Source organism: Rhizopus delemar, genomic scaffold, assembly GCF_000149305.1.
Source record: "Rhizopus delemar RA 99-880 supercont3.16 genomic scaffold, whole genome shotgun sequence".
Classification (NCBI taxonomy): domain Eukaryota; kingdom Fungi; phylum Mucoromycota; class Mucoromycetes; order Mucorales; family Rhizopodaceae; genus Rhizopus; species Rhizopus delemar.
Window position 1 is genome coordinate 748,119 of NW_027137842.1, and position 27,887 is coordinate 776,005.

A 27,887-nucleotide genomic window follows, 5' to 3' on the forward strand; every position below is an offset into this window, starting at 1 on the left:
TGTGCTTCTCTTCCGCCGTCCCTGTTTGCCACCACGGCCCAGAAATCAATTGAACAGGAACGACATCCACTACACTTGGCATGAACACGTTACTTGTTATCGTCTTCCATTTGACTGTGAGGTTTCATTTTTCTATAAAGAACAGAGGTAGAGCTGATCATTAGACTCATTTGGGAGTCTTTATGAAACCTGATGTGTATCAAAACATGAGACTGCTGGTAGCTATCTTTTAGTGAGAATGAGAATGATGGTGATCCGATGGAGACATTTGTTTGATGAATCCATCTCTTATTGTACGAAAACACTATCAAGGGTTAAAATTGTTGATATCGAATGAAGGCTGTTCAAGCATATGCTGTGGATAGAGTTATTTTAGACGCTATCATTCATGTTGTCTGCTTTGATTCTCTTCAATCGAGATCCCAGTAGAAACGTGTTCCTTTTATGACTAGGAACAAAAGACATTGTTGCTTAAGAATACTCTTTTTTCCACTAATCAATAGACTGAATCATATCAATAAAGTCCTATTAGGGCAAATGGTGCACTCGTAAAATAAAACGTACAACAGACATTCTAATGTTCAAGCCAAAAAAAAAGGCATTCTTGTCAAAGCTCCCCCATCAAACTTTGTCAAGATGGGACAGTAAATGAAGCACATGTTGAAGAAGCCAATCAATACAAACATTCCCTTCCCATTTGTGTGTACCATTATGATCGATGGTCAATTGACAATGTCAGCATCCACACGTGCATTTTTTAAAACGAAAAGGCATGTTGGGCATACAAAATGGACCTTACGCCCACCACACGTCTAGAAGAAGAGGTGGATAGATGAGAAGGTTTATTGTGTGCAACTCGTTTCGAGTCATCCACTGTCTTTCCGTACCCAAATGATATAAAGGTCATCCTGTATCAAGTTGATCCATTTTTTTTTTCTCTATCAGCGTTATTTCTGTCAGCAGGGTAGAAAAAAACAATAGAGGAAGCTTGCGCTTGTAAAGAAAAAACGCAGGTCTGAATACAGGATACCAGCCATAGGGAGGCATGAAGGAACATGCGTGTACTATCAAGATAATGTGGACAAAAAGAAAGAGAGGAAATTTTAAAAAAAGATGATCGTTCGTCATCCAACTGATCAACAAAGAAGCTCTTTTTATTATTATTATTCCATAAGCATCAAATTCAATCCTTAAAGATCGTTTGAAGGAATCTTTGGTTTCTACCATTTCAACTTGGCAAATAAAAATGAATCAAGTGCAGGTTTGAAGGTAGGATGGACATGGGTTGGGACATAAAAGTATTCATCACTGTAAAACACATGGATCAGCCTAGCCATCATGATGCCACATAGCCACAGAAAGGGAGCTCCTCTGTCAAGCACAATAGGGGTCGTTAGCTTTCAAATCATCTATACAACAATTCACAAGCATTGGCTTCATCACCGCCTTTTTTTCTTTGCTAACCATTTCCTCTTTGTTTGAATTCGTGACCATCAAAAAGGTGTCTGTGCCACTCTATCCAAATCATCACGCCAAAAGGTGCATGAAACAACGCTTGTTTGCATAGGCCATCGTTTGCTTTGCTGTTGATCCATGTTATCCTATTCATCTATGCAAGTCTGCAAAATGGACAACTCTACTGCTATCCTTGTATTTTAACTCAGCCACAGAGTACAAACTGAGATGCGTTCATCCTGACGTGTGACAGGTAGAAAGTCAGAAGTAAAACATCATCTTGGTCTAGTCCCTGTTCCAAGTATCCAAGTTGAATATATATCATACAACGTTTAATCTTGAACACTTTTTTTCTCCTAGGATTCAAATGACTTTAATGTTCTACTATTGAATTCAAGCCATTCTTTCGGATAAACATCACACAATTGAACGTATCTAAAAGGTGTTGGCAATACCTCTTCACCCAATCCATCCATCGTCCCTCCCTCCTATCCACCCAGGCCAAAGAGAGCAGAGGCCGTCTTGAGCAAAAGAAGGACATGATACAAGGCATAGGTTGTTTTCTATTGAACGATAAAATAAAAGGAGAGGATGATACACAGACAAGCATGGGTTCCACTGGCCTCCAAGTCATCTAAAGCCAATGTGTTGCTTGGTCGCTTTTAAGTTTTCCATCTCCTTTTTCTCCTAGAATGTTTTGGCATCGTCTGTTGCAAGGTATTGAGAATAGTCCTCTCCTGTCGGTTTGAGCGCAGATCAGAGCGTATATTGGTTCAAGATGGGCTTGCGGTACATGCATGCCAAAGAGCCAAGTGGGGGCCCATGGACTGTCGAACGATGGAAATAAACGCAATGGATGGTTACAAACGAGGGCCTCGTCCAGTCGCTCGAGCGGTAAACGTCTGTTGGATGGATTTGTCCCTTGTGACTTCAAAAAGCAGGAGGTCAGAGAGAGAGTGGATAAGGTGGTATCGGGTTTGCTTGAATGCATCCGAATCAAAAACAGGCTTCATCCTTCTTTTTCATGTAGACCCTGCTTGACCCTCTTAAGGTGGTCTGTCATAAAGCGTGTTTCGTTTTGTGGGACGTTTTATCAAGCGCTTCCCTCCTTTTTTTTCACCTTGCTTCGATCGGACAACACTCGACTTGTGTTCCTGTGACATAGGCTCATTTTCAGAGAGACATTTGCCAAAGGTACGTTAAATAAAGGCGATGTGTTTCTATCGAGGAAATGAAACATGCCATGTGGGTTCAAAGAAGTGGGGGTTCATTTCGAATCCACTCTTGTTTCACTGACACATGCTTGGAGAACGCGTTGTTTAAAGAAGTTCTTGAAAGTCAAATCCGATGGTCAAACACGATTGCCAAGAGAGGCAAGTCATAATGACGTTTACGAATCTGTCGAGAGGAGTTGTAGAAGAGCATGTAAAGGATGAACACGTATTCAATAGGAGATGAAAGTAACCATTTGTCTACTTACTACAATTGTCAGGTCAACAGACATCGTGTTCATTTTTATTAAAAAAACGTGTACATCATTCTGAATTTGACCTTGTTGATCATGGACAAGTGTAACAAGAAAACCATGATGAAAGACTAGAAAAAAAAGTGCCTCTTGTCTTTTTATGCTATCGACACATGTAGAATCATTCCACAAAAGTGATGTTTAGTTTATAAAAGTGTAAAGTTTTTATTTGTAGAAAATAAAGTGAGAAATGATATAGGGTATTCTTTTGATTGAGAATGATGATCTTTTTTACACGCCTTCCATTTGACCTTCCAATTCATCCATTTCAGCCTTTGCAGCTTGGTACTTTGTTTCCAATTCAGCATTCTTCTTGTCCCAAATAGCAATTTCTTGCTGAATCTTGACGGCCTTCTTTTCCAATTGTTCAGCACGTAAATCAGCCTCACGGAAACTACAAGCCGAAAGAGATAAGCAACAGCACAAACACTTTATCCTTCAACTTACTCTGTCGTCGCCTGTTTCAAGTTGGCTTCGGCAGCCTCAAGAGATTCTTCCAACTCCTTGGCACGAGATTGTAAGGTACTCAATTCATTGTCCTTTTGTTCGGCATCAGCTTCTAATTGCTCAGCCTTGGCTTGCAATTCTTCAGAACGCTTTGTGGCAGTATCTACTTCGGCACGAAGGGTAGCGAGTTTCTATCGTTCACTCGTCTCTTAGTCTTTTACATCTACCTTTCACTTTAAACACCTTACCTCCTTGAATTTTTCCATGATTTCGTTTTTTAAAAGTGATGAAAAAGAAAAAAAAAAAAAAGACACTGTCGAGGAAAAAAGGGGAAAATATTTATATGTTTATATCGGATTTAGAAATAAAAATGTGATGATTGCCTTTTACGTGTATTTTACACACACACACACACACATACACACACCTCTCCCTGTATATATGTGTTTTAAATATTATGTACATTAAACAAGGAAACGGGATTCCTGCTCCATTAAAATTTTAGCTGATCTTTTCGAGTCAAAAAATAACGCATCGACTTCTTTCACATCATCCAACGTGATACTTGAATGACCGTTGATTTCAGAGAGAACGTGCGCGGGCGTCAATAGCTGAACAGCATATCTACCGGGGAAAGAAAATTGAGCACGAAGGCGATAGACAAAAGGAGGCAAGCTTACCTGAGTGAACTGCGGATACCCGCGTCCGCAATATAGTCTACAGCGGCTTCATCGATCGTCAACTTTTCTGTCTTGGCTCGAATGCTGATGATCACCTTGATTTCATCTATCGAGTAAGGTAAGGTACGGATGATCAACAAACGATCTAAAAGGTCCACAGGGATACCGTGAGGAGACACAATATCTTCTGTGCCTCGAATAGTACAGTGGCCTCGATTGGTAGCAAAGATCACAATAGGAGAAAGGGGGGATTCTAAGGCGCGATTGAGGTAGGTGAAGCACTCGATGTCCAACATGTGTACTTCGTCAATAAAGAGTACACCGGGCACTAGCTCTGCAATGCCCTGTTCAATGTATCGGTTGACGACCTTGTTGATCTCCTGTCGTAACTTGTCTGTGATCTCTGTCTTTTTTGGTTTCAACAATTGACCCATCATCGACATAATGTCCTGTCCTCCCTCAGGTTTGGCGTTGGCTACGTCCAGATCGTGAAGGGTGACATCTTGAATGACTTCCTTCTTTTTGTGAACATCGCCCTTGGGTAAAGGGACATACTCTTCTGCTTCCAAATCAAATTCTGTAGCATAAGCATCCGATCGACCCACTCGCTATGACGCATCAGTATATCAATAAAATGCATCCTCGTTCCCTTTACCTTGCAAGCACCTGTATTGGCTTCAATATAAATCACATCACCCACAGTCACTCTTTCCTTTTGAATGGATTCATAAATACTTGGATCTAACTTGAGTTGCTTGACACCCTTGATGGTCTTTAATCCAATGATCACATGTGAAATCGTTTTGCCATATCCGCCCAAGGGATTCTCTGTCTCTTCAGGTGTCAACTCGGTCACTTCTCCTTCATACACTTCCTTGGTTTCCTTGATACGTAATCCAATCGCTCTTCTGAAATTCTCCATCAAGACTTCTGTCTTTTTGATTTCACTCGAATACACTTCGGAACCAACAATAGGACGAAAGGGTACTTTGGGTCCAAGCTCCTGTGCGATAGCCAGGGCAATAGCCGTTTTACCTGTGCCTGGAGCACCTGCAAATAATAACGCACGACCTGCCATACTTTTACTCTTGATCATCTCTACCACAATGCCACTTGCCTAATGTTCCGTAGGATGTCAGATTAACCTTTTTTTTTTTTCTTTTATATTTTTTCCTAGTACTTCACGCGCATTCTCTTGGCCGACAAAACCGGATTGAATAGGTTCTGCCGTACCGTCATCACAAAGTCCCAGTCCCTTAATATGTGAGTGGGTTGCGACACGTTTTTCGTGGGGTGTCGATTTGGTTTGTTCAATCTTCATTTTTTCATTTGAGGTAGACATGACGTGGTGTTTTGAAGGTACGAGAAAACGGCTGAAAATTTTTTGGTTAAAGCAAAAAAAATAAGGTGACTCGATTTCTATAATTGGATAAAAGCGAGAGCATTTTGTGCATTTACCATCACCGTGATATCATTATTTATGCATCCATTTCACTTATATAAATGAAAGGGTCCAAGCATGGACAATTTTTTTTTCTCTTCATTCTGAATCATGGAAACTTACAACAGACCTATTACTCCTCCTGATAACGACCGTCTTAAGGATTCTACACTGCCTGAAGTTCAACCACTTCAAAAGAAACAAGAACAAGTCCTTCCTCTGACAGACTCGGTTCCTACACACGTCAATACCTCAAATCCTTTTGCTGCTGAAAATAACGTTCTTAGAAGCTCTCAGCCTCCTGCCGCTGCTGATGACAGTCGTCGTCGAAGCTCCCAGCCTCCTCCTGGTTACACGCAAGGTGCTGCCTTTCCCTTTGAAAAATCCAGCTTAGGCTTTTCTCCTACGAGCGCTACCACAGACCGAGGTAGTGAGGGATTAAGCCAGCCCCAAACACTCTCTGCTACATTACAAGAACCTCTGATCTCATCAAAGCAAGAAATTCCTTCTGCTCCTCCTCCAAGACAAGCAGCCACTCGTTCAAGTGTGGATGCATCGCATGTTCAACCACATATTGGCACCCGAGAGAACCCCAAGGTGATCCATCAAGACACTTCTGCTCGATATGGTAGCTCTCAACGTAACGATACCACGCATCGTATCGAGACCGAAACACTCAATATCCTGCAGTGGAAGAACCCGATGCGTTCGGGTGCCGTGTTGGCCATGATCGTGGGCTCCATCCTGTTGACTCGATGGTACTCTTTGCTTCAATTGGGTGCCATGGCACTTTCTTTATCGATCGGTATCAACCTGATCTATGTTCATTTCATGCTTCAAGGTCAAAAAGTATTAAGTCAAGACCATGTCAATCATCCTTACAGGTAAAAACCGGGTTTTGATTTTAAAAAAAAATGCTAACATTGATATCACAGAGACGTCATTCATAACGAAAAGGCCACGGCCATCGATCGTCAAAGTGTTCGTCATTTTACAAACATGTTTATTGAAGTGGCAGAGACCGTGATCCGTGGTTTGACTCGAATTGTATTTATTGATGATACCAAGACTTCGCTCAAATGGTTGGCCATGTCCTTCTTTGTCTGGAAGGTCTCTGCTCACATGTCTGCTGTCAACCTCATCTTGATGGTCACCCTCTCTGCCTTCACTTTCCCTCGTCTGTACATTTCCAACAAGGACTTGGTGGATGCTCATCTTCAAAAGGGACAACACTTGGTACAGCATGGTATCAACCGTGCTCAAGAGGCAGCTCGAGATGGCATTCAAGATACGTATGCCAAAGCAAGATCCATGGCTGCCAAGTCGGGTACGACGGGTACAGATGCAAAGAACACGATGAATAAGTCTTCTATTACCGTGAAGCAAGATTAATTTATGCATTTTTGTAAATAAAAAAAAAAAGTCTGTATCTTACATCTATTTTCGTTCTCTTCAGCTTTCCATTTGATTTTTTTATTCAGACAATGAAGCATACCCTGTTCATCAAAAGCATTGCGAAAAGTATATCGGAGCTTTTTAAAGCATTCGGTCAAGTCTACTTTTGCAAAGAAATAAGTTGAAATGAAATGAGTTTGGAAACAGCGTACATCAAAAATAAGACAAAACTATCTTTGAGGTACAAGGAGAAAAAAGAATTTGATTCAAGTAAAATCTGTAAGCTTAAGAAATAATAAACCACATCTTCTCCCCCCAATTTTGGGATTCTTTAAATCCGCAAAATAATAATTTGAATTTTTCAAATCTTTTTTTTTTATTATAAATCGAGATGGATGTACGGGTTATAACCCATTGAGTTGGAAAAAAAAACAAGAATCAAAGCGTATAAGCCTGTGAGTATTCAAATGATGATAAAAAAAAGCTTTCATGATCCAATCATTCCTTTTCTTTTAAATCCCAAAAAATGAAAAATAAACATGCATCCGTGTTGATTGGCACTGAGATACAATAAGCTTTGATGAATTCAGCATAAAATTAATATGATTTCATAAGCAAAAGTGTGTGCTTGTTGATTTATTCTCAAAAAAAAAAAAAAAAAGGACCGGGAAATTTCTATCCTTGGATCAAAAAGAAATGAAGAAAAAAAAAAAGATTGTGTCTATTACAAAAAGATCACCCTTTTTTTTTTTCCTTTTTCATTTTACATACACAACAATGTCTTTTTGCCAAACACCGATTGAAGCAGCTGAACGTTTTGAATTCCGGCAAACGGTCGGAAGAGGAAGTAGTGGTAAAGTCAAACTTGCTTCGGATCATCTTACAAAAGAGCTCGTAAAATAACTAAAACATCCTACATTTTTTTTTCTTCTTTGCTGAAACACCACACATAGGTCGCCATCAAGATTGTAAAACGACGTTTAGTGAACATCAAAGCCCAAACGGTCGATGGGAAAGGGTACAGCACAGAACAGGAATTCATCAAGGAAAAGATCAAGCAAGAGATCCGAGAGGCACGTACGATACGCGAGGCGCACATCATGAAGCTCCTTCATCATCCACACATCGTTCAGCTCAAGGATCTTTACGTGACACCTCATTTTTTCTACATCACCATGGAATACGTCGAAGGCGGTCAACTGTTGCACCACATCGTGCGTCGTGGTAAGCTTTCGGAATCAGAAGCTCGGCGGTTTTCTCGACAGATCATCAGTGCGCTCGATTACATGCATCGCAATTCGATTGTCCACCGGGACCTCAAGATTGAAAACATCTTGCTCGACCGAGACGCACGGAACATCAAGGTCGTCGATTTCGGTCTTTCGAACCTGTACTGTCCCGAACGACGACTCAAGACGTTCTGTGGCTCGCTTTATTTTGCTGCTCCGGAAGTCATCGTCGGCCAACCCTATCGAGGGCCGGAGATTGACGTCTGGAGTCTTGGGGTCGTCATCTATGTCATGGTCACTGGCGCCGTCCCCTTTGATGATCCTTCCCTGACTGGCTTGCATGCCAAGATCAAACGGGCCGACGTGCGCTTTCCGGCTTACATGACTTCAGCCTGTAAAGATCTACTTCAGCGAATCTTTGTCGTCGATCATAAAAAGCGTGTTATTTTGGCTGATGTCATTCGCCATCCTTGGATTCAAGGTCATGTCCAGAATTACCTGCCCCTTCGTATGCCGCTCACCCTACCACTGGTGCCCGGCATCCTGAAGCGGATGACGGCTGGGTTTCGGCTAGGCAGTGCGGAAGAGATTGAAGAAAAGATGCAGACGATCGTTCAGTCTCCTATTTACCGGTTCGCAGCAGAACATGTCGCTCGGCTGCAGTTGGCCAAATTACGTGGATTGGAAGAGACAACGACGACGATGGTCAAAAAGTGGGGTACCTATGATGACCCTCAGACCATCCCCTCAGCTTATCATCCACTGTGCTCGATTTATTATCTTACAAAAGAAAGATGTCAAGAAATGAAACGATCGGATATAAAAAAGAACAAGGACATGGAAAAAGAAGTAGAACAGATAGAAAACGTGGTAGAAAAGAGGGTGAGCAGAGAAGAGGACGAGGACGAGGAAGAAACGGGGTTTAAACACATTGTGGCTTCTATCAGTCAATTGATATCCAAGATATCGTGTCAACCACCACAACATTAATTTAATAAAATACTACTAAATAATGGCACCTTCCAATCGAAATTCAATCCCAGTGGCTCGATACACTGTCCCTTCCTGAGGAAACGTAGCCCCTATCAGATAGGTATTTCTAAAGTCGACTTGATGATCAAAATCAAATCCAAATTGAGCTTGATCGAATTGAGCATTTTCTAAATTACTTTCAGCAAAACTTGAACGTGGGTCGATATGGTACCCAGAAAAGTCTAGGTTGGAAAGATCTTTGCGTTGGAGATGAAAGATGACATAGTTTGATTGATGTAGGGGATAGAACTCATGAAGCTCCTTTTGAGTGAGGGTGGGTAATTTTTGCCATTTTAACTTGAGTAAGTCTACTGGGGCTATCAGCAGGTGATCACACTGTGTTCATGATTACCATTGAGTTTATAAAATCGAGCTTCTTGTATTAATTCATCCATTCTATTTACTATATTAGTCAATGTTATTGTTTATCTTATTGTGTTACATCTTTGGATCATTCTCTATTCCGGTGGGTATCTAATGCAAGACATCAGTAGAGTGTACAAGTAAGAGCAGTAAGAGTAAACCTTCAGATCTCTTAGATAGTTCAATACAAGCCTAAAATAAGTTCCATCTCGATCAATAAAGTAAGAGTTATCTGCATCCGGTTGTATTGTCTTTGGTTCTAATCAATACCAATCAGCGCTCAAGGCTAACCATCAACCCCCCTTTGGGCCTTACCGCCAAACATGGTAGCCAGAATAGAATTTGGATCCCTTTTTAACGTAAACAGGGAAGTCTGAAACAGTTGTCCACCTACATTTAACTTTATCTTCTCCTCTTGGCATAAGCGTACCTGAGCCATCTTGGCCTTCTCTGCCTCATACTGTCTTTGTTCAGTCATCAACAGGTGCTGATGTTGGTGAATGTCGTTGGACAGAGTGTCATGGGCATGATTCATGCTCGAAACAAGCTCTGTGTTGGCCAGATCGTGCTGGTCCTCAAGTTCTTTTAGTGCTTTGAATTCATTTATTATCTGTTGATGAAGATCTATGGGATGTTCAATATCTTGTTTTTATGATCCTGCTTTTTTACTTTGCTTCTCTTGTTTATAAGGCAGCATCAATCGATGCCATTCTTCATCACTGCTTTGCTTATTCGCCAATTGATCAAAAAACTCTACAGGATCCATAGGTAAAAGAGAGAGAAAAAAAAGAAAAAGAAAAATAGGGGTCATAAGATTATTTATTGGAGTACATGAACACAGCGTGAACATAATTGATCTTGTTCCATCGAATGGTAATTCCAACAGCGAGGACATTTATGAAGTTTGCTCTTCTGTACTTTAATACAACATTTTTCACCTAATCCATCATGTCAATAAATGAACGTGGGTCGTCATTCTTTACCTTCGATCGTGGACTCTCTTTCTTTTATGGCTTCTATGGATTGGTTGATATAAACGTGACTGGTCATGAATATGTCTGATAATTCACTGGGCTGAAGTGATTGTAAGGCATGAGCCAGTCGAGTGTTATTGTCTAATACGATTGAAACATCCACTTCTTGTGAAGTACGAATTTGTCTACGATTATGTAAGTATAATGCATCTCATGCTTCTTGGCACTTACTTTTCTTGTCGAATGGATTCAATGATTTGATTGACTTCTGATTTAAGATTCAACAGCATAGACCACTTTTCATTTAATACTGTGTTATTCCACTTGTCATCCTATCAAACAATGGTTAATAAAGAAAAGAAATGTCTTCATCAGTTGCTTACAGAATAAAGCCATCCTGTCTTAAAGACAGAGGATTGTGGTGCTGGTGTCAGTTGTCTATAGTTTTCATAAATCTCTTCTGCCGTATGACATACAAATGGTGAAATAGATGTTGTATACGATTTCAATACTTCATAAAGTACGGTTTGTGCCATTCTTCTTGATAAAGCGGATTGTGATTCATTGTATAGTCTGTCCTTGATAACATCAAAGTAGAATGAAGAGAGCGTATTGTTTGTAAAGTTTTGAACATGTTGCACGGCTATAAAGTATGTTAGTATTCGGTGTATGTAGCAAGATTGCCGTTTACCTTTATTGAAGGAATAGTCATCCATTGCTGTTGTTACATTGTGATTATATTTATATAATTCGTGTAACATGTATTGGTCAATCTATTCTCATTATGATTAGCTCTTCATATAGATGAAATAATGAGGTACCTCTTGCAGATGATTATAATCCACATAATGTTTTAAATCAAAATCATGTAAATTTCCAAGTAAGAATCGTGCTGTTGTTCGAATCTTTCTTAAATGATCCGATATAGTAGCTGTAATAAAATGATCAGCCATTGTCTTTTTCTCATACTATAGTAGTTACCAATGATAGAGGGGCCAATGGTCATATCTTTTGTATAATCACAATTGGCTACCCAAAGTCGAAGTACATCACTTCCATAAGCTGGATTCTTTTTCTTGTCTTTTCCTCCTGCAGTAATCAAGATGGGTTCAATTGTATTTCCTAAACTCTTTGACATTTTATCTCCTTTTTCATCTAATGTAAATCCATGTGTGATCAATGTTTTATAAGGTGCTTTCCCAGTTAAGGCAACTACACACAGCATGATAAGTTTCTTTTAATGCAGTATACGCAACAAGTCTTACTAGAAGTTAGTAAGGAGGATTGAAACCATCCTCTGTGTTGATCACTTCCTTCCAAATAAACATCAGCCACTGGCTTACTCAAATCCCTATTACAATGTCAATAGAAGAGCAAAGAAACGATATGACTGTTTACCTCTCAAATAAGCCTTGCAACATAGTCCATGAGGTTCCACTATCAAACCATACATCCATTGTATCATATCCCCTCTTATATATCTTTCCGTCCTGGCGATATTCTGGTGCAACAAACACCAAATCATCCTCTTCTTCCCACCACGCATCTGTTCCCTTTTCTGTCAGCACTTGAATGATATGATTGATGGAAGTCTCTGTTAAGAGAGCATTTCCTTCTTGATCATAAAGAGCAGGAATAGGCACACCCCAAGATCTTTGACGTGAGATACACCATTCTTTTCTGGAAAGTGTGAATTGTTCCAGACGACGAACGGCTTACCGGTCATGTTAACATTTGTATAGAATGCGAATGATAAAAGAGAAACTTACATGATTTGGGAATCATCTGAACATGTTTAAGCTCACTTACTGCCTTTTTTTGTAAATCCTCCACGTTAGCAAACCACTGCGCTGTAGCTCGAAGCATGACGGGTTGCTTTGTTCTCCAATCATAAGGATATTTGTGTGTATAATCGGATTTCTTGACAATAGATGCATCTAGCAATTCGATCACTGTCTCGTTGCCTTCTCTAAAAGCAAATTTCCCTTCAAATTGGGGTCCTGCCTCTGAAGTAAATTTGCCTTCCTCATCCACTATATACAGACTACTTAGTCATCCCTTCTTCTCCTACTTGTACTCATTTACCCCAGCTGAATGGCTGAATGTTATTTGCAAGACATACTTCATAATCTTCTAACCCGTGTCCTGGTGCAGTATGAACAAGAGCAGTACCGGACTCGGCTGTGACATGCTTCCCGGCCAAGACAGGATATTGCTCTTTTGAGATTGGATGTTGGTAACTGGAACCTACGAGTGCACTACCCTTGACAGTATCTAGTACGGTCAAGCGTTGATCCAGTTCCTCCTGTAATGCCTCCAAACGATCTTTACCAATGATCCAGTGCTGACCGGTCTGAGATTGTACAAGATGATAGTCTAATTCAGGATGAACACAGATTGCACGATTCGATGGTAGTGTCCAAGGTGTGGTAGTCCAGATGAGTGCATGTACCTGTTTGTCTTTCCAGCAATCTACTTTGATGGGGAATTGAACGTAAAGTGAGGTGGAGACGTGGTTTTCTTTATATTCCAATTCTGCTTCGGCTAGCGCTGATTTAGATGAAGGTGACCAATACACTGGTTTTAATTGTCTGTAAATGTAACCTAAGGATCGTATGAGCGTTCGAAGCTCAAAGTGTATCGTTCGTACCTTTCTTGATCATCTCTCGTAGTACAACAAGCTGTCTCATTTCAAAATCCTTGGTCAGTGTCAAATAAGGATTTTCCCAATCACCCATGATACCCCAACTCATAAAATCTTTCTTTTGTTTATCGACTTCAAATAATGCTTTGGATTTGGCTAATTTTCGAATTTCTACAGCTGATAATGTACTTTCGTTTTGCTACACGCCATGTTATTTATTTTCTTCTTTATGTTTTATCGTATTTACTCTGATCTGTTCTAGTGCTTTAAGTTCGATAGGCAATCCGTGACAATCCCAACCTGGACGATAACTACGAGTGGGTTAATATCACGTATGGATAGATCATACAACTTACTATATCTTGTGTCCTTGTAGTAGCTTGTGTCGATTAATAATGTCTTTTACAATTTTGTTTAATGCATGGCCTATAATTGCAAATATGAGATATTATAATGCGTCACCCAAGGATAGTTTACCAGCGTGTACATTTCCATTAGCATAAGGAGGCCCATCATGAAGTATAAATGTGTCTTTTGGGTTATTTTTCAGCTACACTAATCATCAATACCTTCCTTGTTCTATACTCTCTAGTTTACCTGCCAAGGATATAAATCCTTTGTACAACGATCACGAAACAAGTGTTCTCGAGTGGCAGCGTTAGCTCGAAGTGGAAAACTTGTCTTTGGTAATAAAAGCGTTTTTGTATATGGGTTTTCCTTGGCTTTTAATCCAGTTGAGCTATAAAACGACCTTTTTAAACAAGGTTGCATTGAACGTAATCTCTGTAGTGTCATTGATAAAGCAAAAGAAAAAGCGAGATTTTTTTTTTGACAGGGACCGGCAACAAAAAAGATGTGTCGGTCATTGAATAGATTTGTCTTTTACACTTTTGTTTCATGAGCAAATACATTCCTTTGATCTGGAAAGGAACCAAATGGGCCGTTCAGCTGGGTTGTTTTGCTCACCTTTTTAATCAACATGTTGCTGAATTAACATGGGTAACACATTAGGCGATGCAACTATACACATGTATTAAGCAATCTATTAGTGTATCGGACCTTCCATGCTGCCTAATTTTGAATTGTCTGGAATTGTTGTTGTTGATCACCTTTATAAACACTATAGTGGACTAAAAATTGGGGACGTCATTACTTGTACTTCACCTGCTGTACCAGGAAGAGTTGTTATGAAGCGAATCATTGGCATGGTAACAAATTAATCCTTGTCTACTTGTACTCATTCAGTGTAGCCAGGAGATAATGTATGTGTAGATCCTACTGTTTCTGACAGAAAATACATCAATGTACCCAAGGGCCATATCTGGTTAGGGGGTGATAACCTAAGTAATTCAACTGACTCTCGAAGTTATGGACCTGTTTCAATGGGTCTCATCAAAGGAAGGGTGTTTGCAAAGGTAAAACGTATTTGCGTTAAACAAGCTGTGCTCACACTTTTGATAGGTTTGGCCAGAACCTGAATTATTAAGAAACAATCTTACTTTGATTGCTTGATGTTTTTATTATTTTAAATTATACGCTTGTGATACTCTTCTAGAATGTTTGCCGTTTTCCTCTTGCTGTACTGCAGTTGCCACCTTGAGTGAATAAACCAACTGGATCATCTGTTCTTCTTCCCTTTCCAACTTCATACCATGTTGTGAAGCATAACTTTTCTCAGAACGTAAAATATTTCGAATTTGGCTTTGGCATTTATCAAACACTTGTGCATTATGACTTGAATTCTCTGTGACAAAACGGTATTTTTCTATTTCATGACAAAGGGATGCGATATCTGATAAATTCAAAAGAATATTTTCATCCTCATCATTTTCCTATTATTTTACACTTAGTCTCTTTTTTTTTACATTTTAAGAAGGGATTTGTTTTTCTTACTGGTATATCCTTTCTGGTAGAGACAGTAACCAAATCTTCATTTGTTTTCACTCCCAATTCTAGTAGCAAGATTTGTGCATCGGGTGAAAGTATGGTCTTGGGCTGGACTGCATCAATAAATCCAATCGCCAAGAAATTGTCTACTGCATTTTGACTCGCCTCGGTCGATAGTACTTCACGATACACTGTTCTTCTACCTGTGATCAAGTGGGCTGCGATCCATTGGGACAGGACAGGGACGCTCTTGCGAGGCATAAAGGGTAAATCTCGAAGGGCAGAAAGTGAACAGGACGTGATCCAATAAGCATCAAGCGTTGGATAAATGAAGGAGGCCAATAAAGAAACATGCTCCATTTTGTCGTTTTCTGATTTTTCATAGTTTCCTTCTTTGTTCACAACCAGTAAATTTCTTTCTAAAAACCATTCTAATAGTGCGTTGAATTTCTATACAAGCGTGTTATCTTTTGCGTACTTGTATATGATTGAAAAATACCTCCTGTCGGTTCCAAGGATAGATGAATTCATGTCTAAACAAGCGCACTAAAAATGTAAACTGGGCCAAAAGTTCCTTTCTCGTCAAGCACTTGCTGGTGGTAGAGAGATAAACGACTGAAAAAAGAGCCTCTGGTAAAAAGATCTCAATCAGTTGGCTTGCAGTATACGAAAGATCCATCACATTATCCGCATGCTCAACCACACGTACAATCGTTTGATCCGTGACCCGTTTCCCATCCAAGGTTAAGTTATTACGAGCATCTAACAATTGAAAGGCATAGGACACAATAGAAGGTGCATCTTCATCCGGTTGCCAGTCTACACTCATACCCTTGGCAGATAACTCTTTATGAAGCCAGTGGATATGTTGATAAATGGCACCCAAGCTGATACCACCACGGATTCTGCCATACAAAAGAGTTGCCGCCACAAGTGTCACAGGACTTACAACACTGGCTTCATGTTGACCGCGTTGAATCTTTTTGGCAATAAAATCAGCTACAGCATCCTCCTTTTTCACTGGAATCGAACTAATTCGTATATATTACTACTAAGGCATTTTTAGCATGACATCCTCGGTATTTACCTTAATCTCTTGTTCTTAGATAAACTGGCCTCTTGAACACTGCTCTTCACATGAACCACATTTCCAAATCCAACAAAGGCACGACCATACTTGCCCTTTTCGATCGTTTCCTTGGTACGTTCAGCCGTTGAAGTCGACGGACGTAAAAGACTTGAGGAATTTGTTGTTGGGTTTCGTAGCTTTTGATCTAGTACTTGATCAATCAAGGTCCTTAATTCGGGTATTTTTTCATATGTAATATTCACAGGCACAAAGATGGTATCTTTCTTGACAGAAGAAAAGGAAGCGGTTGGTGTTGGCAAAAGTTCTGTGGTGGGTGCTTGATGATGATTACCCAAAGTTCCTTCTATGATCATGTTGATGATACCATCATGGTAAGCGGTCTGCAATCGCCCTGTACGAGATCGAGCACGCTCGATCACCATCGAAAGCGCACCGTGTTCTGACAAGAGCACTTCGGTATAGGCTGCAGCCACAGCTGAGCTGAGCGGAGATCGTGTGGATGGATCACGACGGACAAAGTAAGCACCTGATATCCGCAAGATATCAGAGATAGGGCCCAAAAGAGCCAGGGCTTCATCACAGACCATGGCCGGTAGAGGTAGCTCGTATCGTAAACAAATGTACCATACCAAAATCTGATCGGTCATCGTCTTTGAAACGGGCACATACACCACGTTCTTACCCGCACACTCTTCCTTCAGTCGGGCCAAATCGTGATCACGCACACGAAGGCTACTGAACATTCTCTGAAACAGCCTGTGAAGAAAGGCACCAGCCGACCAGATGTAATGCATCTCCGTTCTTTCTCGCATGCGCTGAAGGATCTTGAGAGCTTCTCCTACCACTGTTTTTTGAGGGACACCAGAAGTTTCAATAATCTGTTTTAAAAAATTGAGTCTACTGATATGATTCCCTTGGTTTTCTTTTGTTCTTTTACCTGCTTGATACAATTTCCAACACGAGCATCATTCAATACTTCGATTCGAACATGCTCTTCATGTCCCTCAGGTCGGTTGAGCCAGAATCCCAAATGGGCCATATTCTTTGTATCTTTCAATCGATCCGAATCATCATGACACCAATCATCCAAGCTCGCATCAAAATCATTGACCCACTGCTCTAACGTCTTCTTTTGATGAGGGCTCTCGAGTGAAGCGGCCAATTCGTTCAACATGCGCATCGTACGCTTTTCGATGTCAGAGACACTAAAGACCACGGATTCAATCGGCCGATCGAGTATGGGATGATCCCTTTCATCATCATACAGCGCACAGGACCAGCCGTCGGATAACGTGATATTTCTCAGACCAGGTACGGGTGAAATGTAGGCATGGGTACCAAAGGCATAGTTCACCATATATCTCGACCAATGCAACTGCTGAAACTTGGTGAGATCAAACTCAGGGTCAGTAGCGACCAGGATACCCAGATGCTGCACATTTCGGTGATCAAAGAAATAGGTATGTCGCAAAAATGACTGCACGGATTCACAACGGCTCGAGGCATTTTCGATGGTTCGATTGACAGTTTTGCCGAGCACAGAGGAAAGTGACTGAGGGAATTTGTATTTGATGAAGAAACTGGGTTTAAACAGCGAGCGCCCACCACCAAAATAATCTTCGACTGACGGCAAAGGTTGTGTGGTGTTTCTAGTCCAGTAGGTATGAACGGCTCGATAGATCTTTCGCCAGGTGGTATGATTGTTGAGTCCAGTGGCAGAGACTTGATAGAGATAAGGGAAATAAGGGATTGTGGTTGGTATGATTTCGGCATCATTGTCTTCATCGTCCAAGATTTCGTTGTAGGGCAAAATGAATTTATAACCAGGAGGGGTCATGAATGCAGCACTAGAAATCATGACGCGAGCAAACAAATCGACAGGGACCACATCGGCCAAGGATTCACTGATGTCTGGTGGTAAAGCCTGAATACCCTTACCCATCAAATAAATCATGCCATTGGCACCCGTCACACCATCCACCTAACATAATCAATAAGCATACATTTTATGTCTCCCTGCCATTTTACTTACCCAGCCTGGTAAAGGTTCACTGACGGCCGCACCGATTTGAGTAGCACGTATGATAGCAATTGGCCACTGAGCCTTGCCTCCCTGTGCTTCTTCTATTCGATTGATATCAACCCGTTTCATGATCAGATGTTCTGTTAATAATTTCGTAAAGGTATACGTGTTGGGGTAGTAAGCCAAGATGCGTTGAGTCATCTTGGGGATATCTTGGAGTTCGAGGTCTACAATCTCTGTCAGCAATTCTTCTGGGTCCCCTACTTTCATTGGATAAACACGTTCCTGAATATGACCATCAGGTAAACTTGGATCAGTATAAGCCAAGGAAGCATGAATGAATGCCTCTGTGATGAATAAGTCATTTTGTTCTTCTTGTGGTTTTTGTTCTAACTTACCCATTTGTTTACATTCATCAGCCAAATCCATGATTCTTAATGTGCCAAGTGTATTTGTCTATCACGAAAAGATCAGATTTCTTGTTGTCTGCTCTTTTTCTTTCTTTCTTACTTCTAACGCAAGATCCAGCCTTTCATTATAGTTTAATGCTGCTGCACAATGTATCACAATATGAACATCCTCAATGATTTGCTCTCTGTCTGCATCCGTCATTGATAAATCAGGAGAAATGATATCTCCTGCGATCGGAATGACCTTGTGCTTCACAATTTCATCAAATTTTGATTTCCCCATACGTTGTCTTAGTAGTACAAAGGCCTAAAGAGATAAAAAATGTCAATTTAATATTTTTAATTTTGAACCTTACTTTGTTATTAAATATTTCATTTTTCAACCTTTCTACTGGTCTTCCAATCTTGTTTCGTTTATTGCTTCCACTTCGAATCAAGATGTACACACGACCCAAGTTGTGTTGTAATGATTGTATCAGTTTCCACAAGATTGTCTTGCCTATGAACCCTGTAGCGCCGGTCATTAAGATATTTTTGTGCTTGTAAAAATCAAGAACAGGCCCTGAAAGCTCCTGAGTAAAGTCACTGTTGGCCGCTTTACCATTCGTCAAGGTGTGTATTTTGGTTTGGTTCGTCACTGACTCCTCTATAATTTCTTTGGCTGGTTCCTCGGCAAGTTTCTTGGATGGTTCCTCGATGTGATCTTTAACTGATTCTTCTTTCTTGGTTGGTTCATCTACAGCTTCCTTGATAGTTTCTCCTACAACTATAGACTCTTTATTTTTATTGGATTCCTTGACAAACTTCTCGTCCCTGGTGAGATCCTTTACAGGTTCCTCGACATATTCCTTTTCCATGACAGCTTCCTCTTTAATATGTTCATCGGCTTCTTTATCAGTATGATTGAAGAGTTCTTGCTTTGTATCATTATTTTCATTAGTTACAAGTACTGTTGGCGTATCCATCTTTTCTTCTATTATTGTATTGTTATCATTCTTCTTTTCTGTGTCTATCATAACATCTTTCATATTTTCTGACATGGCTGCTTCTTTACATAAAGAAATGTATGAGTTCATTATTGATACAAAGTCCTTTGCATAAGCTTATTACCTGAATAATAATAAGGAGAAGAAAAAGAAAAAAAAGGGAATCGATACGTTTGAATTAAGCTTTTTTAATTGTAATTTTTTTTTTCCTCAATAAATTACCTTTTTTGGAACAAAGGTCTAGAAATGATGTCACTTGCTATTTTTTATAGTATTTTTTTTTAAGCACTTGTTCAAACAATGTCAGATGTAAAAGAATCAAGTGTACGTCAATTAAAAAAAAAAAAAAGAAAAAAAAAAGAGAGAAAGAAAGAAAAAGAGGAGAGTATTAATTTACCATAATAGTCAGTACCAGCGACTACAGAAGCGCCAGCTGAGCCACCTCAAGTCACCCGTCAAAAATACGAAGAAGCAAAGCAAGAACTACAAGCGTTACTAAATAGAAAAAAACAAGTGGATACGAACTTAGTAAGCTAAGGGTTGTTTGATTTGCTTTATACTCAATTCATTCAACAGATCAATTTGGAACACGCCATCTATTTATTTGAAGGGTCTTATTTAGAAGACACGCAACAAAATGGAAATATTATCCGAGGCTTTGATGGATACTTGACAAACAGAACAGATAGAAGAAAACCAAAGTTTACTGAATTAGACCGCTTGTTTTCTTTATCTTCTTCCACTTATCAAAAAGTATGTGCATTTTATTGTTCTATTAAGTGAACTTACTCTAGCATAGGCTTTGGCGCAAAAGGAGGAAAAAGATCAAGACTCAAGTCAAGATGATAGATCGATTCACAGTATTTCAGGCTCTTCTTTATCTGCTAAAAGAGACAAGAAACGTAAATTGAAATCAAATCATGGAAGTCCTTACAAGAAAAAGAAAACAACTTCCTTTTCGGATGATGAGTTGGACGTGTAAATCAATTTTTTTTTTTTTTTTTGAGAAAATAGTCTCAATATATACCAGTACATGTAATAAGTTACTTGTCAGCTTTTCATATTAAAATGGAGGAAGCAATACAAAAGCATGCAAAACCAATCATTAAAAAGAACGATTTTTGTGCAAAGCCCACTTTTTTTTTTATTTCAGCCCCTTTCTATTTTTTAACAGGACTGGGGGCGGCAAAAAAAAAAAAAAAAAAAAAAAAAAAAAAAAAAAAAAAAAAAAAAAAAAAAAAAAAGTAACTTGTTCATTTAAGAACTGATACTCGCTAAACTCATTTCCTCCTTTCTTAATAATCTTATCAATCATACTCAATGTGATGGAATGTAGTCAATGATCGACGTAGTATTATCAATACCTCAAAGTTGTGATATTTATCTCTGAATAAATGCCCTTTTCTGATAATAAAAAGAAAGGTGCTAGTCAAGATTTACTTGGTATTCTTGAAGCATACCACAGCAAATTTGGCAGTTGGATAAGTTTTCTTGATAAAGCTGTTACAAAAGAAGCTTTTGGCAAGTGAGATGAGTTCATACAAGACAATTGTGGATAATTTTCAAAGTCATGGAGCAGTCACCGGGATGCATAAATACACGAAAAAGAAAAAAAAAATCCTAGCTACCCTCATGTCAACCGCATTCGAATCGTTTGTTACTGTTCACCAGTATCAGTTAGCTCCTATCCCAAAAGAATTGTGGCAGGTAAATGAGAATGCTTTTTTTTTTCACTAAAAAAGAGATTTTGTCGAAATTGATGTTTGGAATATTTAGATTCTTTTTATGAAATTGGGTGAAGACTACCTTGATGCAGGTAATAGAGCAAAACAAACGCTCTTTTTCATGGAAGCTTATGCTTTTTTTAGGCGAATACTTTGAACTTCATCACGGAGACCCTTTAGCAAGTTATTCACTTCATTTGAAAGCAGATAAAACTTTACAAAAGCATGGGTAAAGAAATGATATTTTTTATTCATGTTTTGATACATCTATTTGTTAGCGATATCTTCTTGGTAGATCATGCATGGACCACGTCTCCTGAAAATGCCAAAAAGGAGCTTCTACAAAACCCAACTTTACTGGATAGACTTGAAAATTTGATGGATATCGAAAAGGAAGAGCTTGTGTTGGACGAAGAAGAAGAAGAAATCAAACCGTCCGATGAGCTCATTCGCATCGTGGCTTCTCAAGCGAATGTGAGCGAAAAGGAAGCTGAAGAAGCATTAGAAGCAGAAAACAATGAAGTTGTGAACGCAATCATGGTATGTACATACATGATCGAACAAAACCTCTTGTCTTAGTAACATCTGTCTAGCGATTGACCATTGACGCAGAAACCAAGAGAGAAACTGAAAGACTTCAGGACCAAGTGATGGGACAGGTCATTGCGAGTGGTAAAGCAGAAGCAAAGGACAAAGAAAAAGATGAAGAGAAATTGGAAAAGAAGAAGAAGAGGGAGCAAGAGTGGATGAATGGACGAGTGAATGAGGTGTATGAAAAGATGTGGGCATTCATCCAAACCTACTCTTATTCTATTCTTCAACAGGATGGCCAACCCGTCACTCAGACAGCTTGGTACATCAATGACGAAGTTGGATCTGCTATTTGTCACTCGGATCGACCAAATGTGGTCTGCATGCCCTTCATCTTTTCTCGTGGAGCCAGTGGCATGATTCCCTACAGCATCTTTTTCCCCATCGAGGACTTGGCACCCGGAGAGATCGTGAGTTGTGATCTTTTACCGAAAAATATCCAACGTGAATCAGACAAAACAGCCTATTTATTTGCCTTTGAGAACCGTGTCTTACTTTCGGATGAATTAGAGGCTAAAAAGCAAGCCTTGATCCAATGCCATCAATCCCAAAAGGACATGGCTGTCGTACCTTTGAACACGAGCAAAATTGTCGATTTCCAGCAAGCGATCGACATTTTAAAGCGAAAAGAAAGCCCCAAAAAGAGCCCTATCCTTGTCTATACGGATACCCCTTTTGTTCAGCAATTCTTGAAATTGGAAGGTGTCAGCTTTACTACCGAGCGTGAACGGGCTGATATCGTCTGGATCTCTGACGACTTTCAAGATTGGGCCTCTCTCAAGCCCCATCAGTCCATTAACCAAATTCCTAATGAAAGTTGCCTTACCTTCAAGCAAAGCTTGACTCTACTTGTCAAGTAAATAGTAAAGCAGATGGTGGTCCAAATTTGTACTCATTTACGCTTGATAGGAAAACGTTTGGCTCTCCATCTTGGTTTTTACCTACTTACAACTTATTGACTGAATTGAGTGAATTTGTTGGTGACTATTTGAAGGTAAGTGTGTTTATTGGATAAAGAAAAGAGAGAGAGAATAACGCTATTGACTAGACTGAAGAAGAAGCACAGACCAATCTTTGGATCACAAAGCCTTGGAATGCAGCTCGAGGTATTGGATTAAATATCACCAGAAATATTTCTGAAGCTATTCGATGCCATGATGATTCCACGCCTCGCATCATTCAACGTTATCTTACTTCTCCTTGCTTATACAACGGTAAAAAGTTTGACCTTCGTTACATTGTTCTCGTACGTCAAGTGGACCCTCATCTGGTGGCCTGTGTTTATAACATGTTCTGGACCCGCTTGGCCAACAAAAAATTCGATTTGGAAGATTTGAATGATTATGAGCGACAGTTTACAGTCATGAATTATACAAACTATCAAATGACCCAATTAGATCACAAGAGCTTTATTCAAAACATGGAAAAGCAATATCCTATTCAGTGGCAAGATGTTCAAAAGGATATTTATGCTGCCATTAAAGGTAAAAGAAGAAAGAACAAAACAAGAGCTCAAGTTTTTCTTTAGATGTCTTGAGTGCGGCTGTAAGTCAAAGTCAACCAGTAGGTTTTAGTGGAATGGAAAGGCCTGAATATGATACATTTGCTGTTTATGGATTTGATATTATGTTAACAGATGATTTCAAACCTATCATTCTTGAAGTCAATTTCTCTCCTGATTGCACAAGAGCTTGTCAGGTAAAGATATAAAAGACGATCTAAAAAGGTTAAAGAGATAATTAACATGGATAAATTATAGTATGATTCACAATTTGTAAACAATATATTTTCTGTTGTCGATGGACGATTCGGAAAGGTTGAAGAAGGCTTACAAGCATTTACAGTTTTATAGATACTTTATTTTGTTGCATCAATGGTGTATATTTGATTCAATAAGAAAAATAAAAAAAAAATATTTTTTTTGGGTTTAGTTTGTCTGGTTACTATTATTACTAGTATTATTCTCATCAACATTTTCAGTCGCAGTGTTATTATTGTGATTAGCTTCTATTGCTGCCAGGATATTTTGTGCCTTGTCCAAGTCAGTTGTGACTTGTTGAGAATCTTGTACGGGAATAACATCTCTTCGCTTCATATCCTGTTGAATATTTTCAATATCTTTAGCAATCACATTTGTAACCCCACACGCTCTTAAAGACTTTACAATATGCGATACGCCCACTCGTTCTCTCAGCAAACGATGAACGACCAATAGATTCTCTGGTGATAAGGATCGATACATGGCGTACGCACGAGGATCTTCGGCAATAGGATGGTTGTGTTCAGCAATACTTTTGCGAATCATCCAGAAGCTATCTTTGCTACATCTAGCATAAATCATACATTCACATCCTGTCTTTTGAGATCTTCGTACTCTAGGTCTAAACTGTTTGTCTGTCAAGGATGTCGTTATCGTCGTTGGTCCTCCAGTGCTTGTGCTTGCAACTCCTGTTGCTGAATTTTTTCGGTCTCGTTTATCGTTTTGTCGATATTGTCCACCATGCTTACAGATCAAGTAAACCTTGGTCTTGTCTGATTTGCTCGTTGTCAGCGCTACATTATATTTTTTTCCATACTCATAAGCTGCCGTACGTAGGTCAGCTAGCGAAGGAAACATACGGCCGGTAGCAAAGCGTTCATAGAATTCAGTAATCATGGCCGAATGGTCCACAGATGGTGTACTTTGGACTGAAGGATAAAATGTCAAGACTCGATCATTGGTCGCGATATCATTGCTGTTATTACTATTATTGAAAGCCTGGTAAGCCAGCAAGGTATTGTTGTCTTTCAAAGCATCCAAACCAGTAAAAGGTTGACTGTTGACATCAATCAAAGTTTGCTGCGTAAGCTCGGATAAGCTAGATGACATCAGACATGATTTCTGTTCTGAAGAAGCTTGATTTGTGTTTTCTGTTGCGTTGACAAGAGGTTGACTGTTGACCTCTGAAATCAAATCTGAAGTGCATTGAACATTCATTTTTTACGGACTCAGTTGTGTGTATATATCAAGGGAGGAAATTCCTTTTCACTAATGGCACCCGTGGGTACAGTTTTGTTTTTTAACAAAAATATTTTGATTGGCCGAAATACATCGGAGTATAACCTGAAGAACTCGAGTTGTCACCTCATCAGAGTAACAGGTTATTGTCATGTTTAAAAACGAACTAAAAGCGAGCAAAGTTGGGGCTCTTGTTTGATGCTGAAAATTGAATTAATATCGAAATACGAATACACCCATTCATCTTTATCCTTTCGCTCAGTTTGGTCAGATTAAGCAATAAAAAAATCTAGTTGAAATAGAAATTGAATAGCTTCTAAAAGGCAATAATCATTCTTGGTTTCTTTTTTTTTTTTTTAATTCTCTATTTTGTGTATGAAGCAAGGTATTAAGAGAAAAAAAAACGAAGGTTAATGATTAAAGAATAGCCTGTGCTATGTAACGTATAACTATTGGCTCCATCAGCAAATTTTTTAGAGGCACACAGTAGCTATCAATAGATTAAGGTGAAAATGACTCATTATTGTTGCTAATTTTCGTCAGTTTACTATAAAAAAAAGCCATAAATTATTGTCCAAATTTAATGTACAATATCTAATATTAAGCAAGAATTTAACAAGTTTTAAAACAAATAGGGGCCTTCTTGTATGTACTTGAATTTTACAATATATTTTTTTTATAAACATTAAAATCAAAAAAAGATGATAACAATGCAATCACAGTGGCCTTTAGTGCTGCGGTCAGCATGACACAAAATGACAAATTATCTACAAGCTAATTCTAACGAGTTTAAGAAAATGTGTACATGTATTTTATTATTAAGCTCTGAGTGCACGTCTATCTTCTTTAGTTTGTGCTTTGAAACCAGTTTTGATGGCAGATACAGAACGAGTTGAACCACAGTGTTCACAAGTGTTAAAGTACAATCTGTTGTCCTTGGTCATGATCGTGTTGGGTGATTTACAGGTCTTACAGGTGACATATTCAACAATGTAACGACGCAAGACATTTTCAATTTGTTTTTGTTGGAAACGACCCTTGATGATCAATCGCTGTGATCCATCAATAGAACCTGTTGTACCCAATTCAGCAAACAAGAACTGAATGACATGTTCAGCAGGACGGTGAAGTCGTTTGGAAATTTCGGCCACGTTGGCAAAGATCGTCTTCTTGTTGCCTTCACGGTGAATTGAAGGTGGAACGATGGTGTACTTCTTCTTTTCACCTGCTAATTCTGGATTGTTTTGTTTCAAAATATTAAACACACGATCGAGGAGCTATACAATCATTAGCGAGGTGTCTCGTACGGAATAGATCGGGTTTACCTCATCGTATGCGTAATCTCTATCACTCTTTAACCATGCTTCTTCACCTCCTTGTTTTGTAGGTTTTTCCTCTGCAACTTCATCATCATTTGCATTTTCATCAGCCAAATCAGCTTCGAATTGAGCCATAGACTTCTTCTTCTTCTTCTTTTTCTTTAAGGCTCCAAAATCTAAATCTTCTTCATTTTCTGCTGCGTCTTCTGTCTCGGCAGGAGCATCCTACTTGACATGTTAAACACAACAAGGCAGCAGTCAAGATTCTTACCTCTTCAGTAGATTTGGACTTCTTCTTCTTTTTCTTTTTCAGGTCAGCAAACATAGCATCGGGATCTTCTTCAGCTGCGTCTGTTTTTTTTTGAAAAGTTTAGTTTTTTTTTAGGTCCACTAGCTTTATTTCCTTCTTTCAAACTACCTTCTTGTTGTTCTTCTGCTTCTTCATTGTCTGCAACAGGTTCAGCTTCAAAATCGACCTTCTTCTTGGACTTTTTTTTCTTTTTCAATTTGGAAAAATCAACCTACAAATGTGTGTTTTAGAAGGAGAAATTCAAGTTTTGTGCTCATTTTAACCTCTTCATCATCAAATTGGTCTTGGACGGGTTCTTTCTCGTTATCCGACATATTTTTAAGAAAATAGAGGGGGAAAAAAGGAGGGGAAAGAAAATAAAAGCGAGGGTTTGGGTATTCTGTTAAACTTTTACAACTGCGCGGAGTCCTACATAATGTACGTCACAAGAACCAAACTGGATTGTTTTTTCCAATGGTAAAATTTTTTATTACAACCAAGACTTTCATTGATAGGCTTAAATGAGCACGCGGTGTTTCAAGACACCGTGTTGACTCAAGCTAGATCAAATGAAATGTAAAAGAAACAAAAAAAAAAATCCTTATAAAAGCAAGAGCAAAAAAAAAAAAAAAAATGCAGAGGGTTAATAAGAACCCAAGTCGTTTATGCTGGGTCTATGTTTGCAAACAACCTTTACATACACGTCACAACATAACAGTGAAAGACCTCCAAAATACATGAATTCCGCTTCTTCTGAGGATTGGGTGAGAACTCCATTACGAATTTTCATCCCTTAACTAGCGGGGTAAATTATATATAATGTTTTTATGATCATCTTTTACTAGCATTCATTTTATGTATTTATATCGTTTGATGTCTCTCTTTTACTTTCAATACTTGTCTTTTCTCAAACCACCTCAACTTTTTCCTATCTATTACTATAAAAACTTCATTACTTCCTTTCTCAACTCATCAATTTTTTCCAAAGTATTTTAACACTCCTTTACTAAAAATTAAAAAATGCAGCATCCCCCACCCACCTCAAACGACAATGGACATAAATCTTTACAGTATTCAAATACTTTTTTCATAAAGATGTTAAGCATGTCTATCATTAAGCCATAAAAACAATTTTTTCCACTTAAACATAATATGTACAAAAACATTGCGCACAACATTTGATTTATTAAATTTAACGGTAACGACGAAGAGAGAGAGTGTTGCGACGCTTCCAAGTAGCACGACGGCCAGAGCCCTTGGTGTTGTTGAAGCGGCGACCCTTTTGGTGACCACGGGACTTCTTGCCGACAGCAGTCAGACCACGAGCTTCACGACGCTCGTGAACGAGGCTGACGATCCAGTTGATACGGGCATCGTTACGGATG

At 39.2% G+C, this 27,887-nt stretch overlaps 10 protein-coding genes across 10 annotated transcripts; 4 read left to right on the plus strand and 6 right to left on the minus strand.

The window, feature by feature from the left end:
• Nucleotides 1–3,211: 3,211 nt before the first annotated feature.
• On the minus strand, nucleotides 3,212–3,693 carry RO3G_15558 (uncharacterized protein; the record flags this gene model as incomplete). The annotated part of the gene is made up of 3 exons (XM_067670142.1): nucleotides 3,212–3,374; nucleotides 3,428–3,618; nucleotides 3,676–3,693. 3 exons carry the CDS (start codon nucleotides 3,691–3,693, stop codon nucleotides 3,212–3,214), a joined length of 372 nt encoding a protein of 123 aa, XP_067526243.1.
• Nucleotides 3,694–3,891: 198 nt separating this feature from the next.
• RO3G_15559 (RuvB-like 1) lies at nucleotides 3,892–5,449 on the minus strand (the record flags this gene model as incomplete). The annotated part of the gene is made up of 4 exons (XM_067670143.1): nucleotides 3,892–4,051; nucleotides 4,108–4,715; nucleotides 4,763–5,224; nucleotides 5,288–5,449. The coding sequence occupies 4 exons, from the start codon at nucleotides 5,447–5,449 to the stop codon at nucleotides 3,892–3,894; spliced, it is 1,392 nt and encodes a 463-aa protein (XP_067526244.1).
• Nucleotides 5,450–5,659: 210 nt separating this feature from the next.
• Nucleotides 5,660–6,940, plus strand: RO3G_15560 (uncharacterized protein; the record flags this gene model as incomplete). Its single annotated transcript, XM_067670144.1, has 2 exons — nucleotides 5,660–6,432; nucleotides 6,484–6,940. The coding sequence occupies 2 exons, from the start codon at nucleotides 5,660–5,662 to the stop codon at nucleotides 6,938–6,940; spliced, it is 1,230 nt and encodes a 409-aa protein (XP_067526245.1).
• Nucleotides 6,941–7,720: 780 nt separating this feature from the next.
• On the plus strand, nucleotides 7,721–9,162 carry RO3G_15561 (uncharacterized protein; the record flags this gene model as incomplete). The annotated part of the gene is made up of 2 exons (XM_067670145.1): nucleotides 7,721–7,837; nucleotides 7,897–9,162. 2 exons carry the CDS (start codon nucleotides 7,721–7,723, stop codon nucleotides 9,160–9,162), a joined length of 1,383 nt encoding a protein of 460 aa, XP_067526246.1.
• Nucleotides 9,163–9,591: 429 nt separating this feature from the next.
• Nucleotides 9,592–14,166, minus strand: RO3G_15562 (uncharacterized protein; the record flags this gene model as incomplete). Its single annotated transcript, XM_067670146.1, has 19 exons — nucleotides 9,592–9,600; nucleotides 9,998–10,158; nucleotides 10,237–10,320; nucleotides 10,551–10,726; nucleotides 10,773–10,873; nucleotides 10,925–11,184; nucleotides 11,233–11,314; nucleotides 11,363–11,472; nucleotides 11,523–11,696; nucleotides 11,807–11,892; nucleotides 11,940–12,133; nucleotides 12,351–12,574; nucleotides 12,627–13,145; nucleotides 13,192–13,384; nucleotides 13,433–13,496; nucleotides 13,542–13,611; nucleotides 13,663–13,735; nucleotides 13,783–13,936; nucleotides 14,072–14,166. 19 exons carry the CDS (start codon nucleotides 14,164–14,166, stop codon nucleotides 9,592–9,594), a joined length of 2,829 nt encoding a protein of 942 aa, XP_067526247.1.
• Nucleotides 14,167–14,705: 539 nt separating this feature from the next.
• RO3G_15563 (uncharacterized protein) lies at nucleotides 14,706–19,635 on the minus strand (the record flags this gene model as incomplete). Its single annotated transcript, XM_067670147.1, has 8 exons — nucleotides 14,706–15,017; nucleotides 15,079–15,522; nucleotides 15,572–16,103; nucleotides 16,160–17,040; nucleotides 17,100–18,143; nucleotides 18,195–18,641; nucleotides 18,696–18,902; nucleotides 18,952–19,635. The coding sequence occupies 8 exons, from the start codon at nucleotides 19,633–19,635 to the stop codon at nucleotides 14,706–14,708; spliced, it is 4,551 nt and encodes a 1,516-aa protein (XP_067526248.1).
• Nucleotides 19,636–19,881: 246 nt separating this feature from the next.
• Nucleotides 19,882–20,563, plus strand: RO3G_15564 (uncharacterized protein; the record flags this gene model as incomplete). The annotated part of the gene is made up of 4 exons (XM_067670148.1): nucleotides 19,882–19,890; nucleotides 19,987–20,109; nucleotides 20,158–20,334; nucleotides 20,381–20,563. 4 exons carry the CDS (start codon nucleotides 19,882–19,884, stop codon nucleotides 20,561–20,563), a joined length of 492 nt encoding a protein of 163 aa, XP_067526249.1.
• Nucleotides 20,564–21,111: 548 nt separating this feature from the next.
• Nucleotides 21,112–23,424, plus strand: RO3G_15565 (uncharacterized protein; the record flags this gene model as incomplete). The annotated part of the gene is made up of 7 exons (XM_067670149.1): nucleotides 21,112–21,288; nucleotides 21,358–21,397; nucleotides 21,450–21,534; nucleotides 21,584–21,845; nucleotides 21,899–22,752; nucleotides 22,806–22,890; nucleotides 22,945–23,424. 7 exons carry the CDS (start codon nucleotides 21,112–21,114, stop codon nucleotides 23,422–23,424), a joined length of 1,983 nt encoding a protein of 660 aa, XP_067526250.1.
• A 399-nt stretch (nucleotides 23,425–23,823) lies between these two features.
• Nucleotides 23,824–24,873, minus strand: RO3G_15566 (uncharacterized protein; the record flags this gene model as incomplete). The annotated part of the gene is made up of 1 exon (XM_067670150.1): nucleotides 23,824–24,873. The coding sequence occupies one exon, from the start codon at nucleotides 24,871–24,873 to the stop codon at nucleotides 23,824–23,826; it is 1,050 nt and encodes a 349-aa protein (XP_067526251.1).
• Nucleotides 24,874–25,712: 839 nt separating this feature from the next.
• Nucleotides 25,713–26,837, minus strand: RO3G_15567 (uncharacterized protein; the record flags this gene model as incomplete). The annotated part of the gene is made up of 5 exons (XM_067670151.1): nucleotides 25,713–26,171; nucleotides 26,220–26,438; nucleotides 26,485–26,564; nucleotides 26,632–26,734; nucleotides 26,787–26,837. 5 exons carry the CDS (start codon nucleotides 26,835–26,837, stop codon nucleotides 25,713–25,715), a joined length of 912 nt encoding a protein of 303 aa, XP_067526252.1.
• Nucleotides 26,838–27,887: the final 1,050 nt, after the last annotated feature.